This window comes from Coloeus monedula (assembly GCF_965178545.1).
Source record: "Coloeus monedula genome assembly, chromosome: 23".
NCBI classification, from domain to species: domain Eukaryota; kingdom Metazoa; phylum Chordata; class Aves; order Passeriformes; family Corvidae; genus Coloeus; species Coloeus monedula.
This window is the reverse complement of record NC_138803.1, coordinates 3,570,468-3,586,131: the sequence shown is the minus strand read 5'-3', so window position 1 is coordinate 3,586,131 and position 15,664 is coordinate 3,570,468. Positions and strand designations below refer to the sequence as shown.

Here is a 15,664-nt window from a genome sequence, read left to right as displayed (position 1 = left end):
GGAGCCACAGAGCTCAGAACAGATGATTTTGGGTCAAACTCAGCCCCAAAACTGCAAATCAAGGACTTGTGGCACTGGCAGCATTTTAAAACAAAGAGCACTTTATTTCCTAATACGCATTTTAGTCTTTTAACCCCTGATGCTGACACCAAGGTGATGATGATTAAACTTCTAAACTGTAGGGTCACTTTTTCTGATGAGGAGCTTTTCACTGACAGTGACCAGCCCTGAGTTTTATCCTTCCAAAATCCCAAACTACCAAACGCTTTGTGCGTTCACTCACCTCCTGGAGTTCACTCAAGAGGTAAAATGTGCTCAGAACTGTCTCCATTTCTTTCCTCCTGGGAGATGGAAAAGGGTCCTGAGCATCACTCCTGGTCCTGCTGGTCACAGAAACCCCTTGAGATGAGGGAGAAACAGAACCACACAAAAAGGAGCCTTTGGAGCACATCCAAACTCCTTCAGGTTTGGCTCCTTCCAGCCTCTGTCTCTACGTGGAACCTGAGCAACATTAAGGGTTGCTTAAAGCAACTTCCAGTGGACTTGGGTTTCATCTCTTCCTATCATTAAAGTGCAAAGCTTGAATAACCCCAACTTTTCACAGTTTCTTTTCTTTTTTTTTTTTTTTTTTAACATTACAGTTCCAGTTAGTTTGGTTTTATTAAACAATGTAGGTCAGGGAATGTCTATTTTGCAATTTTGCTGTGTAGGCTCTAAAATAGTTTTGGTCCCAGGCCGTGTCAGTCCTGCAGGGATCCAGCATTCTGAGCACCAGGATTTTTTTTGCAAAATTGTATCCTCAGGGTTGTTGTAGGTTTTAGAACAACACAGTACAGAAATCTGGCTAAATAAGGCTTTGAGAATATGCCACTCCATAATGTTTTTAAATTGAACTCAGTCTTTGCTGCTGAGGTTCTGAAATATTTAGCAATTATTACTTTTTGTGCAGTTATTCAGTCAAATCTCTCGCTGTTTGCTTCCAGGTGATTGAGATAGCTACAGTTCAGCAAATGTAATATATGAACAGTCACCATTACCTTCATCTTCCCATTCTGCTTCCCCGTCTGCAGTGAGTTGTTTACCAGCACCAGGAGAAGCTTTACCAGAGTTCAGCTGTCTGAGGTAGTGGAACAAGCAGAGAACTGTGCCTGACAAGATAAACCTCAGGATAAATTCCCCAGGGAACACAGAACAGATGGGAATGTCCCTCCAGCCCTGGGTCTGGAATCACTAAAGGTAGTTTGGAAGCAGGGACCAGAGGGGACAGATCTGCCTGTCCAGCAAAGCCAGGGCTGCTGAGGGTGACCCCCACATGGGATTCCACAGCCCCAGGAATGAGGGTCCTGAAAAAAACCACATAAATCTGACACTTCCAAGAGTGAGAGCAAAAACCACAGAAACCATGACAAAAAAGCATTCCATGGAAATGGAGGAAGGTCAGCCAGTCCCCAAAGGCATCTCAGCAAGCCAGGAAATGCAGAAACAGTGGAAAGGATCTGAGGTAGAACACCTGGTGGTGATAAGGTGACTCTGGAGCAGCTGAAAGGTGGGAGTGGGAAACCGGGAGTCACCAGGAGAGACAAGAAGCAGAAAATCCCAGGAAAGGCAGAAAGGTGCTCTGCAGAGTGTCACTACCCAGTGTTTGATGGGAATAACCTTCCCTTCAGGAGCTCCAGGAGAAAAACCTCTGAGGATGATTCATTAACCAGTTCCAGCTCTGAAAAGGCAGATTCCAGCACATTCAAAATCTCCAGCCCTTCCAGCATCCCACTGCCTTCCATGGAGAAACACAGGAGGGTGCAAACACAGGAGGCTGACAGGGGACAGATACCACGGAGGGGACACGAGGAGCTGCCCAATGAAACCAGAGGTGGAACTTCCCAGCCGGAGGGGAATTCTCCTGTGAGGAAAACACCAGTAATTCCTGGGCCATGGAGGGTCCCCAGTGGCTGTAAGGGCACCCCAGCAGCCGGAGTGGGTGGGAAATGGGTGTCACTGACTGATTTCTAGAACATGTTCTAATCAATTTTCCAATAAGGGTCATTTGAAGCATTGGTTCTTTTCACACAGTTGTCTTTTTTTCTCAGAAACTGGGAAAAGTATTTGATTTGTCCTTATCTCAGCTGCATGAAGGGCCTTGTGGATGGCTGCAGGGACACTCTGCCATGAGCTGCTGTCCCCGTGTCCCTCTGCAGGCCGTGTCTGCTGCTCCAGGGCTGCACTGCTGCCACTTCTCTGACTGCTGTGGCTTCTGAACAAAGTTATTTAATGCCTCTCTTGCCAGTGTGATCCTGACTCACTTCCTGCTCTTGTGCCAAGCTATCTCCTGCATTCAGTCCTTCTAATCCTTCCCACGTGGGTTCCAGCCACAGACAAGGCAGGTTTGGGCTGAAGTGGGGCTTTTCTCCAGAGCTTGGTGCATGTTTACAACAGGAATCCCTCCTGTTCCTGCTGAGCCAGGGAGAACAGGAGAAACTTGGTTCTGTCAGTCCCAGGGCAGCAAATAAGCCACTGATGATGCTCCATTGATGTGTTTCCTGGGATTTTTATATCCAATACAATACCCCAGAGCTAAATATGATATTTGACCTAATTCTGTGATTTTTCTTTTTCTGAACACAGCACGATCACTTCAGTTCCTTGATTCACGGGGATTTGGTTTGCAATTATCTGTGTGAGGAGAGAAAACTCTGGGTTCTGTTCAATAACACAACTCCTTTGGTTTCACTTGTGGCATCCTCAGCTTGGGTGGGGAGCTGAGACCCAAGCCCCATCTTTAATTATTTATTGCTAATTAGGAATTGGATTTTTAATCTCTGTAGAGGTAAAAGTTGACCTGAGGGCAGAGTCAGCTGCCAGAGCAGCTTTTTCAGCATAGCTCTTGCTGTGTAAGAACTCTATTTCCTCTGAATGTGTGGTCAGGGAGTGTTGATGGCACACAGGGTACAGGAGGCTCACGCCAGTGGTTTGGGCTGGCAGGGATATTTTACAGAGGGATGTTACCCCCAGAGCTCACTGCCACATCAGTCCCATGGCTGTCAGAACAGCAGACTGAAGGGGTTTATTTTATTCATAGTTTAGTGATGATTTCCTGACATCTGAGGTGTTTAATGACTGCAGAAAAGTGGGAAAATGAGCCCACTGGTCCAGTTTGCAGAAGGAGGAAGGAGTAAAAGATTGAGCTTCACTTACTCAAATTCAAACTGATAGGATTTGCTCTTTGAAAATAAGAGAATATCTCATTCTGGCTTTGAAACTTTGAATGTTTTTGAAGGCTAATGAAGCACAGTGAGGCAGTTGTGAGCAGAACTCTTCACAACGACAGCTGACTGCCCAAACAGCTTTTAAAACAACAACTTTGGGAATTCAAAGGGCTTTAAAGCAGCTCTGAACTGTGCTCAGCTGCTGGGTGATCCACTGAGGTTTGCTGTGGAGCAGAACACATACAAATCCTCTCTGGCTGGAGTAGGGCTGTGAAATATTTAATACTCTGAGTATATTCCTGTGTTCTTCCCCAGAGGCTGGGTTATGCTGTGTGCCCTCACCCTGACCGCTGAGGACAGTGACAAATCCAGACCTTTAATTCCAGAGGAATTGGCAGCACTGAAATTATTTCCCTGCCATCACTTCCCTGTTTTTCTGTGTTAATGTGACCTGATAATGTCCTACCTGTGTGGGATTTCCCCTTCCCTAGACCTTTATCTGTGCTTCCTGCATCCATGTGGCCTTGGAATGTTACACAATGGATGGATGAGCTGGATGTAAATGTCTATATATTGTACAGCACCTTCACACAGACTTCTGAGGCTCTGACTAGAGACAGACCTGTAAATCACTCATTATTTTTATGTAGATCTTAAAACCCAATTCCACTTCATGGCCTGTTGGTTCTGCACTGTCTAAACCAAGCTCCTGGTTGGTTTTCAGGGGTGTGATCCAAGTTTTACCCAAAAAACATGCTGCTCTTCTGGAAAAAAAATTCATTTTATTATTGGATTTTTCCTTGACCCCCCATTCCGGTAATAGATGTCCAAAAAGATGGTACAAAAATCATCAAGTGCTGTAGAAACCGTTGGTAATGATGAAGTGCTTGTCCTGCAGGTTTATTTGCACATTTTGCTATGTAAAACTGTCACCTCCTTTTACATCTCACAACTGTTCCTTGTACAGAAAATAGCTGTAAACAATTCACTACCAAAAATTCTTCTGCCATTTTACCCTCCTGTGAAAGAATGAGAAGTTCCTCAGTTTTTGTTCTTTTCACTACTAATAAATAGAAACCATTGGAGCCAGTGAAGGGAAATGTTACAGAAACTTTCAAATATTTTCTTGCTTTCCATGACCTTTCTAAACATGAACCCAAGGAAGTCTTTGTCAAAGCTGTTTCCCCCACCAGCTTTCCTCCCCAGGTGTTCAGGGTGAGGCTCTATTGCAGTGCTGGGCTGCAACAGCTGCTCACACCATGGAGCAGAGCTGGTGTCACAGCCAGGACAGGATGGAGCTGAGTATTCCAGGGAACAGACGTGGCAAAACATTCTCCAGCCCATGAACACTTTGCCTGTAGTGTGTGTTGAAAGGTTCTTCTCCTGTAACCACTGTCCTCAAAAAATACTGATCATTTCTTTGCAGCAGCCCCAGCACAAGCCACCAGCAGGATTTGGGTGTTGCTGGACTGGCAGCAGGAAGGGGGAATTCACCTGGTGCATCCTGGGGTGGTTCAGGATAGAGGCAGAGCCTTGAGCACACAGAGCTTTAAGGAAAGAAATGCTCTTCAGCACAGCCAGGTAAGTGCAGCAAAGGATTGTCAACCTGGAATATTTCAGTGCAGCCCCAGGAAGGCTCACTGGGCCAGGAGAGCTGAGTCCCTCCTTGTCACATGCCCAGAGTGCAGGTTTTAAGAAACGTGGCCTCAGTCACAGCCATTGGTGTCCCTCCAGCTGCAGCTCTTGTATGGCTTTAGTGTTTGATGTCCCACACCAGCCCCTGCTGGTTCAGTGTCAGCTGCCAGCATTTGGCCCCATTAATCCAGTGTTTCTGTGCATGCCATGGGATGACATCACTGATGAGACCAGTTCATTCTGGATGTTGCAGAGCAGTAAAGCAGAAAGAAAACTTCTGATACATACACTGGGAATCTGTTTAAAAATTGCTATTACAGATTTCTGTCAGTTTTCTTCTTTCTGCCCACACTGCTGGTTCTCTTCTCTGGTGTCTGGTGGAGATGCCCAGGGCTGATGTTCTGCCAGTTCATGGTTTAATTTTCCATAACTGCAAAGAGACAAGAAAGGGAGTTTGAGTCTAACAGGAATGTTCTTCATCTACAGGTAACACTCTGTGTCTCTTGCCCATCCTGCTCTGCTCAGTGAGCTCCAGTTTCAGGATGAGCCACAGGAGGACTGGGATAAAGGGAAGGAACCCTGGATTCTCACAGCTTGACCTGAAGTGAACTGAAGCTGAAGTGAGCCCTGTCCTTCCCCCCAAAACTGGCTCAGGGAGGTGGGGACTCACCCAGTTCTGGTGTCTGGGTTCCCAGTGCAGACCCACGGTCTCTCTCGGGGCTGTGACCCCAGAAGTGACCCCAGAGCTGTTCTGTTGGTTGGGATAGGGACACTTACTCTGATATTGAATCCTAGCAGGTCACTGATCACTCCTGAAACAGCAGAGAGGATGACAACCCTTGTGATGTTGTAGATCAACGGGTTCATGGTCAGTCCATACAGCCTGAAGGGACTATCCAATTCCTGCAGTGAAAGGACAAGGAAAAAAGTCCATCAGCACCCACCAATACCAAAGAATTCATCCTCTGACTTTTAGCTCAGCACTGGCACTCCAACAGCCTGTGCTGCCCTGGGCTGCCTCTGTCTCCTTTCTTAAATACATGCACAGGAATTGCCAGTGTTCCAGAGACATCTGCTGAATCCAAAGGCTCTGCAGCAACACCAGCTGCACCAGAGCCTGACACTCCAGGCTGCAGAATTACCCAGCCTAATCTGTGTGACTCCCAGACTCTGCTCACTCCTTCCCAAGTCTCTCCCTGCTGCTGGCAGTGAGCTCCAGCATCAGAGCTGCTGATGGAAAATGAGACTGGAGCAGTCATGAGATGCTGTGCTCACACCAGCCTCTCCTCCCACTGAGTTAAACCACTGCTCATCAAAAGTTCACAGCACTAATTACCCACACTGGCCTTGTACTGCTCCCTCTCCTGTCACAGCTGCAGGAGCACGGAAACCCCCCCTTGTGAGCACTAACTTCAAGGGCCAAGGGAAGGGCAGGGCCACATGGCATTGCCAGAAGTCACTGATTCCATAAAATCCAGCCATTCAGGCAGAGCACCTTACCTTCAGCAGCTTTGTGGACAGTTTCAGCACATTGTTCACCAGAGACAGCTGCTCCTTCTTGTTTGGCTTCTTCTCCATCTTCAGGTACAAGTTTATCTGTGACAGACACCACAGGCCAGGGGATGATATTCCAGTACCAGCCCCCAACTGATTCCTTACTAAGGGAAATTGGAGCCATTTTTGCAGTCTGCTGTCACTCCTGAAGCAGTGAATATAGCACTGATAACATATTTTTTTTCCAATTGTTTTGGCTAACACACATTAACCCAGAGACCAAAATCAGCTAGAACTTTGGAGTTTGAGTCTGTCCCAACAGGACCAGCTCATCCCCCCCATGTTGACCAGTGCTTTGTTGCCCTCTGGCCAACACAAGGGTTGATTCCCAAGTTTAAAAGTTTGATTCCAGTATTTAAGCTGGTTTGAAATACAATCATTATTTCCAAACAAACCACAAAGCCCAGGGGAGAACAAGCTAAATGGAGCTACCTGCTCAGTGAGCAGGATGGAAATGTTGCTGTATTTCTTGTTGGTCTCAGAGCCCAGAGATGCCAGACGTAGCAGAAAGAGGAGCAGTGCTGCCTCCCACATCAGGAACTCCCAGTTATAAGCTGCACTCAGAAAGGTTTTGTGACCCTTAAGAACCTGTATGGAGAAAAAACAAAGCACCAAATGTTAATGCCAAGGTGCCTGTTCTTGGGACAAGTGCACAAGCACTGCCCCTGCTCCTCCTCTGCCCAGCCCCGTGTGCTCTACAGCCCCTGACAGCTCTTCCCATGCAGTGTAAATCATTCCTGTGATGGGGTTACAGTGAAAGGTCTCATTTCTAACCTGGCTTTAGCTTGGAATTGGGTATTTTTTCCTTTTGCTCAGCAAAGGAGCTTTGTTCCTCCTCTCCCCTTCCCCAGTCCAACTAATAGGCAATAATGAAGTGCCTTTCCTTGTCCCACTGGCAGCCTCAGAAGGGCTAAGCTGCTCCTGCCTTTCCCAGTATGGACTCACACAGCAGGACTGGGATTGTCCTTCCTCCCTCTGGACACCTGTGGCTTACAAGAACAGTCACAGCAGTGACAGTATCTACAAACCACCAGCCTCTGCTACCACAGCTGCCCCTTCAGGGGATCAAGAACCTGCCTGAACACAGCACTGACCAAGAAAACAGCTCCAGCATTGGCACTGCTGCCTGTACCAGGTTTAGTGAAGGGTTAAAAGGTGCCAGTAATAGTTCTTGACCTGCTTTTCCACATGGTGGTTACAGAGGATGCTGCAATCAGCCCTCTGGAACAAATATCCTGTGAACACCTGAGGTCCTTGGGCAGAGTCTCCTCTCCTTTATGCCCAAATGGCCATGTCCTGAAATTTTCCTAATGATTGTAAAACCCCAGACCTTGCTCTGCAAGCACAGAATGAACCTCTTTTTCCAACTAAAAGTGATAAAACTCTTAAAAAATGCAACACTCTACATTACTCTGGGCTCAAACAGCTCCAGTTCAAGCTTTTTGTAGGCCGGTGAAAGAAAAGCCTCCAGCACTTGGGAGGGTTTCCCTTACTTTATAAACCACAAAGGTTAAAATCTCACCTGGGCACAGCAGATAAAAGCAATTGAAAGAGCCAGTAAAAAGACTGAGGACACAACAACATCCACAGACCTCTGGGGGCCTCGTCTCTGCAGAAACAAGGACAGGGGATCAGGGCTCAGCTGGGGTGTGCAGCCAAAACTCACCACAGACTGTGACAGCTGCCACCATCACACCCTCTGCAATAACCAAATCCCAGATCAGAACTCACCTTCAGATAGGAGCGAAGGGATAACCAGATCTTGATGTTCTCCACCTTTTTGAGCCTGAAGTGAGGGATTTCATATTTCCTGGCTTTCCGAGCAGATGTAATGTGGCTGAAGAGCTTGGCAAACAAAAACCTCTGCAAGTTAAAAACAGAACCATAAATTAGTGTAAAACAGAACAGAGTGCTTAATACCCTGGCAAAAATGGTCACTGGGGAAGCAGACCTGGGTGCTCAATCTCTCTGGCAGCAGTTGTTTTCATAGAATTCCAGGCTGGTTTGTATTGGGGGGGACCTTAAAGCTCATCTTTTTCCAGCCCTTTTCATGGGCAGGGACACCTTCCACTCTCCCAGGTTGCTCTAAGCCCTGTCCTGGCCTTGAACACTTCCACGGATGGGGCAGCCACAGCTGCTCTGGGCAACAGAAAGGGGGCAGAGTAAGACTTTGGGAACAGGTAAGGGGGGAAACAGGGGTGCCAGGAATGGTATTGACAGGTATAATTTGTGACTGATCAATAAAAGCCTTCCCAGACTCCCCTCCCTGACCTTGGCAAGGGCTGGAATGAGATGAGCTTTGAAGTCATCATCCCATTTTTATTCCTGCTTCCCAGGTTCCTGAAAGGCACCAGTACCTTTACACTCACCTGTTTGTAGGTTCTCTCAGCAACACACATCATGAAGAAAAACATCCAAGTCAAGCACAGCCTTTCCAGGAAGTTGATGGCAGACAGGATGAGCACAGGGGTGCTGGCAGGAGCTCCACAGAAGATGTGCAGAAGCTCCATCAGAGAAATGGAGCAGAGCTGCTCCAGGTTATCCGTGCGGAACAGTCTGTAGAGGAACGGCAGGAAGGCCAATCCGATGGTGATGATGTTTCCCAGCATTTGATACCCCACTCCTTGCTGGTGGGCATTAACCTGGCAAGCAGGATTAACAAATGGGATGATTACCTGGGATTTGCCTCAAGGAAAAGGCCTATTGCTGTGATAGCATCAATTCAGGCAAGCAGTCAGTTCTCCTTCCCTTCACAGGACAGAGCCTAAAATACGTCCACCCATTTCAGTCCAAACCCCCCAAAAATCAGCCAAATAATCAAACCCCCACCTTCAGCACCCTGCAGAGACAATCAGCAATAATCAGCACTTGTCAGTCTTCAACAGACCCCCTAAATTGAGGGTTAGGCAACTTTTCAGTAAGAACATGAGGGACAACTGTCTTTGCAGCTGGGGAGGGACCAGTTTCATATTGCCCCTAATATTTGCATGTGTAACTGTTTCCAGGGGTTTGGTGGCCCTTATCTAAAGTGTGAGGGAGAGGTTGCAATGCCACACAGCCCCCTTACCCTGCTCATGATAATCCCACTGATCTCCAGCACGGACATGTCCACCTTCTTGCAGTCATTCCCTTCCCAGATCAGAGCACTCACTTTGGCAGATGCTGGGCTGGTGTTCTGCAGCCAAAACAGATGGTTCTAGAAGAGAGAGAGGAGTGCAAAACATGGGTCAGCTCTTTCTGTCCTGCTGTAAGTAATGCCTTTGCCTAGAATGCATTTGGATTGAGGGGGGAATTCCATTTTGGGTGAAATACTTTGTTTTGGGATAAGCAGTGGTGCAGAGGGGAGGGATGGACTTGATCATTGAATCATTGATATCGTTTACAGCATTCCAGATTTCCATGTGATTTGGCTTCACGCAGGTTGCTCACCTTATACCAACAGCATCCCCACGTGCCATTTACATTTGGGAAGACAGGGGGAAGAAGGGGAAGCATTCCCAGCTCCTGGATGGAAATCACCAACCTGCTGGAAGACGTCTTCCTTCAGGTCGCGGCGGGAGTCCCTGGCGGAGCGCTCCTCGCTGTCGCTGGTGCCGGAGGAGCGGCACTCGGGGCCGTGCAGGAGATCGTCCCACAGCATGTCCTCGGTCTCCGAGTCCTGCCGGGTGCTCTCCGAGTCCCGCCGGCTCACGCTGCAGCTCCGGGGCCCCACACTCAGGCACGACCTGGGGTCCTGCAAGAACAGCAAAGTTCACACGGCACAGCCCCACGCACGGTTTGTAAAAGCAACTCCTCTTCCTCTTCTTCTTCCTCCTCTTTCCCCACAGCTTCCCAGGGATTTGAGTGCTCCCAGTTGTACCCACATGGTGGAAATGGTTTAAGACAGTGTTTGGGGAAAAAGCATTTCTACACCAGAACTCATACAGACCCCATTAGTTCCCCACCTCCATTTCCAACCTACAAAATAAAAATTGATGTACTCGTTCTAATACAAAAATGTCCTTTTTTATGCCTTTTGCACAATCTGTTTTAATATTACATTTGCATTTTGTATTAATTTATGTTTTCATATTTATAACTTGATATTCACATATTTTATTTATATTTTATTTTCAGATAGAGGGAGTGGCAGGGGCAAAAACCGAAGTAATGAAGGGACTGAGTATGTCTCACAGAATGGATTTATTCTTTCATTACAGGAGCTGGACTTGATCCTTGTGGGTCCCTTCAAACTCAGGATAGTCTGTGATTTTAAAGCCAAATGTATTAGCTTAAAAGCTGCAAGCATAGCACTGCCTCCCAACCACAAGAGCAATTGCAGCAATTCCACAGGAGCAATTAGAGGCAGCTTGGACTGTCCTTTGCTGCCAACAGTTATTTGTTTGTTTGTTGTTTGGGGTTTGTTTAATAAAGCAGCACAATCAGGACTGTGAACATTGTGAAAGTTTACAAAGCTGCCAAGGAGCAAGGAGGAAGGAGGTCACACCTTGCACCTGAGGATTCTGATCGTCAACAATCTGAATCAATTCTGATTCTGACAATCATTTCATAATGTTCTGTTCTGATGGAGGGGGGTTGGAACAAGATGAACTTTAAGGTCCCTTCTAGCCCAACCCATTTTCTGATTCCGTGAACAGCCTGGGAAAGCTCCTTCTCCTGACTTTATGACCATACCTGCCTGTATAATGTGGATTCCAGTTCAGACTCCACAACACTGTCAGAGTCTCTGGCACCTTTCAGGACTTGCTTGACCTGCCAAGACCAAAGGAAAACCACCTCATTATCCATAGCAAAACAAGGCGTGGAAAACAGCACAAATCCCACCTGGGTACCTGTGAGACAGCCTGGTTCAGAGAAACCAGAGGCCTCTTTTTCTTCTCCTCATAGCTGTTGTCACTGGAAGCCCCTTCCATGCTGTGGCGTAACAGGATCCTTTGTGCCACGGCCTCGGCATCCTCCTCGCTCGACAGCTCGTCAGAAACACCGTCCCTGTTGGTGCCATCATCCTACAAAGGCATGGCCAAAGCCCCCACAGAGGACCAGCTTGAGTCCCATCAAAGGCTCAGAGGCAGAGCTGCCCCCAGCACAGCCCTCACTGCCTGCAGAGCCAGCCCATGCTCCCCACAGAACACTCAGAAACAGAATTCTCTCAGCATCACAGAGACTTCACAGATTTTAACTCCTTCCCCCGGCTCTTGTCTTGCCCCAGAGGTAATGAGAGGGAATTTTGGGTGGGTGGAGTTGGAATTGAGGCAAAGGCAGGAAGAGGAGGAGGCAGCAGCAGCTCTTGGCTGTGCCTTACCAGCAGCCTCAAGCCCAGAAGAGATGTATCTACAAGCTGGGGGGTAACAGACCCAAAATCCTGAGCTATGCCCCTACACTGAGCTCTGCCCCTCTCCAAACACCTTCACAGAGAGGAGCTGGGGTGGCACAGTACAACAGAATTCCACACAGGATCTATTCCAAGTTCTTCATGTGGAATTTACATACCACTGACCCAGAGGAGACTCAAGAGTAATTCCCCAAATCTTTATGTTTCAAAGCTTCCAACAGAGTTCATGATGCTTTAGCTCTTTCTCTCTCCCCAAGGGATGTCTCAGTCTTGCAAGACAAAATATTTTACAGAATTGCTTTTGAAAATGGCCAATTTATTTAGTCATTATCAGCATTCCCCCTTAACTGAACACCTTGTGATTAGAAATCTCCACAATTAAACGAGCACTTGGGTAAAACAGACATTTCCAGCACTGTCAGTGTTTGAACATACTTGGTCAGGATGGAGAGGGCTTGGAGCAACCTGGGATAGTGAAAGGTGTCCCTGCCCATGGCAGGGGGTAGAATGAGATGAGCTTTAAGATTCCTTCCAACCCAAACTGTTCTGGGATTCTATTCTGTGATTATGAAAAGATGCTGACAGCAAAGTACCAGCACCTTTTCAGCTGCTCAGTGAGAGGCAGAAAGGGGTTTTTAGATTCCCTAATGCAGGCAAAGATCAGCAGAAGGAGGGAGTATCTTGTGTTAGATAAACCATACAGTTAAATACCAACACACTTCTGGGCACACACAGAATACACTGAAACTGTGATTTCAAAGGGATCTCCCCTGGCACTACCTGATGGCTCTTCTCCCCATCAGAAAGTTTACTTTTCTCTTTGGAGTGCAGCAGCCTGTGTTCAGATCTGGCCTGTCTGGGTTTGATGCCATCACCCACAGCATTCACACCACTTTCTGTCTCGGTCCCTTTCTCAGCTACCAGCCTTACTCTTCTATTCCTAGGAGAGAAAATACAATTAAGTGCTTTTATGTCAGGGAAAAACTCTTGGGGGTAAAACATCCTGGTCTTCCCTTGTCACATAGGTGCAGCATCAAACAAGATACCCAAGGGATAAATAATTGTCTTTGGCTGATGGGCTTTGTGTGCTGAGTCTGTTAGAGATATTTACATCTGCTTCACCTTCACTCGACACTTTTTTTGTAACTCTAGTAGTGTCTTAAAACTTCTAAACCAAGGGGAATTTTTTCATTATTTTTATTAAAAAAAAAAAAAAAAAAAAGCAATTCAGAAGACAGAAAGTCTTTGTGAAGAGAAAGCACTGTGAGCTGGAAACTCACCAGGAAATTCACCTGGGAAAACAGGAGAAAACAATGAAATATTATCCCATACAATCTCCCCTCCTTTCCCTTGAGTTGCTTTTAGAGAAGGAAGATGCCAAGATCCGAACCAGAAGCCACAATTGCTTTTGGAAATCAGGTAAAAGAGCAATATAATCTGAGCACTCACTCAAACAAGGTCACTTATCTGATAAATAAACTCCACCACATTCTACAGCTCATCTAACGCTTGGTTTCACATGATCTAATCTTATACCATCTAATTTTATACGATCTAATAAAGACATACTAAATATTCCTGAGAAATCAGCTTCCCACATTACCAAGAAAGTTTTAATTCAAAAGGGACTGACAGGCTGTGGGGATGTCAGTGACAGCACATGCTGTGCCTTCATTCTCCAGGTGCCAAATTGCTCCCAGTGTCACGACAAGCAGCACAAACCCAGCAGGGATCACCTACCTCCTCTGGAAGAGCAGACTGGATAAATTGGTCAGCAGAGATGCAGAGCCAGACTGCTCTTCCTTGCTGGTTCTGTCAGGAGACGACCAACTGTTCCCATCCACGCCCACAGATTTGCGTAACTTCCTGAGTTTTAAGAAAAGGAGAATTAAATTTGTGTAAGAAGCTACTTTTCTTAAAAGATCCGAATGAGATTTGAACAGCTTTTTGGATGTCATTTTTCTGAAGTCATGCAAACAGAATACTGACTTCCAAACAAAAAAGTTCTGCCTACACCCCCAGCACATCAGGGCATCACTGGGAAAGGTACAACAGACAAAATCCAGATGGAATCTTTGCTGCAGCAACCTAAAAGGAGGAAACCTCAATCCCCCCCCCCCATATCCAGCTGTGATCCCACCAAGGGCCCCGCTGGCGCTCACCTGCGGCGCCGGCTGAGCCCGTTGTTCCCTGCAGGTCTGTTCACCTGGGTGGACACGATCTGGCAGTGAACTGTCCCCAGCAGCAGCATAAGGCACAGGGGTCCCATCACTTCACTGGCACTCACAACAGGCACCATGAAGTACAGCACCACTGCTACGACTGGAGAGGGGGAAATGGCACCAACGCAAAAATTAAGAATCTGTCTCAACTATTTGTTTTTGTTCTGCTTTATTGTATTCTTATTTAATTTCTGCAATTACTAGTGCCACACACCTTAAAATGTACATTAAGTAGGTTCCAGACAAGATCCTCACGCTTTAGATTATGGACTACAAAACCTTAACTACAAAACCTAGATTATAGACTCGCTAAGCTTGGAAAAGCCCTCTGAGACCATCGAGTCCAACCGCTCCCCCAGCACTGCCACGTCCACCCCTAACCCATTTCCCCAAGAGCCACATCCACACATTCTTTGATGTCCCATTCCTTGCAGGAGAAGGTTTATGGCACAGCCTGTTCACTCACCTTGCATAATGTAGAGCACCAAGAGCCACATAAAAATACGCTGGGAAGTGACCTGTATCCACCACTGGCTGAACAAGGGGAAAAACACCACTCTCACAATTCCCTTCCGCGTCAGTGATGTCCAGGGAATTTCAGGCTTGGCTTTGGCAAAGGTAGAGCCTTGGAATTAAAGGGGAAACAAGCCATCATTAACTGTGAATCACAAGAACTCCCTTGCTGGAGTTCCCCTTTGGGCTGCCCCAGCTCTGCCACAGGGCTGAGCAGGGGCTGACAGCAGCCCAGCTTCAGGCACCAGTCACAGCTACACAGCCCCAGCAGGGAGAGAGCTAAAGCAGCTCCTCGTCTTCTCTCAGAGCTCTGGCTCTGACCCTTCCCTTCCCTGCCCACCCCACCCTGCTCCCACCGACCACTTCTGCAGAGCCACACCGAATTCCTCCTGCTCTGCTCTCAGGTTTTCAGTGCTCCTTTTGCCCCAGTGCTCACGAGCAGGGGCTCCCCCGGCAGCAGGGCAGGCTCTGCCTCCCCCACCCTGCACAAAGCTGTGAGGCACCTACAGAATCATGGAATATCCTGAGCTGGAAGAGACCCACAGGGATCACCAAGTCCAACTCCTGGCTTTGCACAGACACCCCAACAATCCCACCCTGGGCATCCTTGAGAGCGTTGTCCAAACGCTCCTGGAGCTCTGGCAGCCTGGGGGCCGTGCCCATTCATTCCCTGGGGAGCCTGGGCAGTGCCCCAGCACCCTCTGGGGGAAAAGCCTTTCCCTGATACCCAACCTAAATCCCGCTGGCACAGCTCCAGCCGCTCTCTCGGTACCATCCCTGTCTTAGGGAGGAACGAACAGACCGAACACCGCTCACCGCTGATCAGATCCACGTCGATCAGATCGGGCTGGATGTGCCCCTTTTTCTTCGGTTTGTTCTTGAAGCCCTGCGGGTCGGAACGCACAGCCGGGTTAGCGGCGAGGGGAGCGGTGCCCGCCCCCCCCCCGCCGCCGGTACCTTCATCTGGGTCTGCTCCACGGCCTTCTCCCATATCTGCTGGTCGTAGGCCCCGATCTGCGAGGAGAGGAGGCTGAGGGCACGGCCGGGCCCGCGCCCGCCCGCGCCGCGCCGCACTCACCTTCTTCTGGTACCATGAAATGGCATCGCGACAGGCCATGGGGGGCGGCGGGACCGGCCCCGGTACCGACCCCAGCCCGGGACCGACCCCGGGAGCGACCCCGGTCCCGTTACCCTGGAAACCGCCC

General features: G+C 48.1%; 1 protein-coding gene across 2 annotated transcripts; it reads right to left on the bottom strand.

The window, feature by feature from the left end:
* Nucleotides 1-4,014: 4,014 nt before the first annotated feature.
* Nucleotides 4,015-15,530, bottom strand: PHTF1 (putative homeodomain transcription factor 1). 2 transcript variants are annotated; one of them, XM_082296049.1, is made up of 17 exons: nt 15,417-15,530; nt 15,276-15,345; nt 14,413-14,571; nt 13,887-14,046; nt 13,465-13,590; nt 12,505-12,664; nt 11,225-11,398; nt 11,067-11,144; nt 9,916-10,125; nt 9,460-9,588; nt 8,762-9,034; nt 8,124-8,255; nt 7,915-8,001; nt 6,825-6,980; nt 6,339-6,434; nt 5,616-5,741; nt 4,015-5,268 (listed from the first exon to the last, which is right to left on the bottom strand). In XM_082296049.1, the coding sequence occupies exons 1-17, from the start codon at nt 15,420-15,422 to the stop codon at nt 5,248-5,250; spliced, it is 2,163 nt and encodes a 720-aa protein (XP_082152175.1). In that variant the 5' UTR covers nt 15,423-15,530; the 3' UTR covers nt 4,015-5,247. The 2 variants fall into 2 exon arrangements, with proteins under 2 accessions (XP_082152175.1, XP_082152174.1); XM_082296048.1 differs by having other exon boundaries at nt 15,276-15,467.
* Between the last annotated feature and the right edge of the window lie 134 nt (nt 15,531-15,664).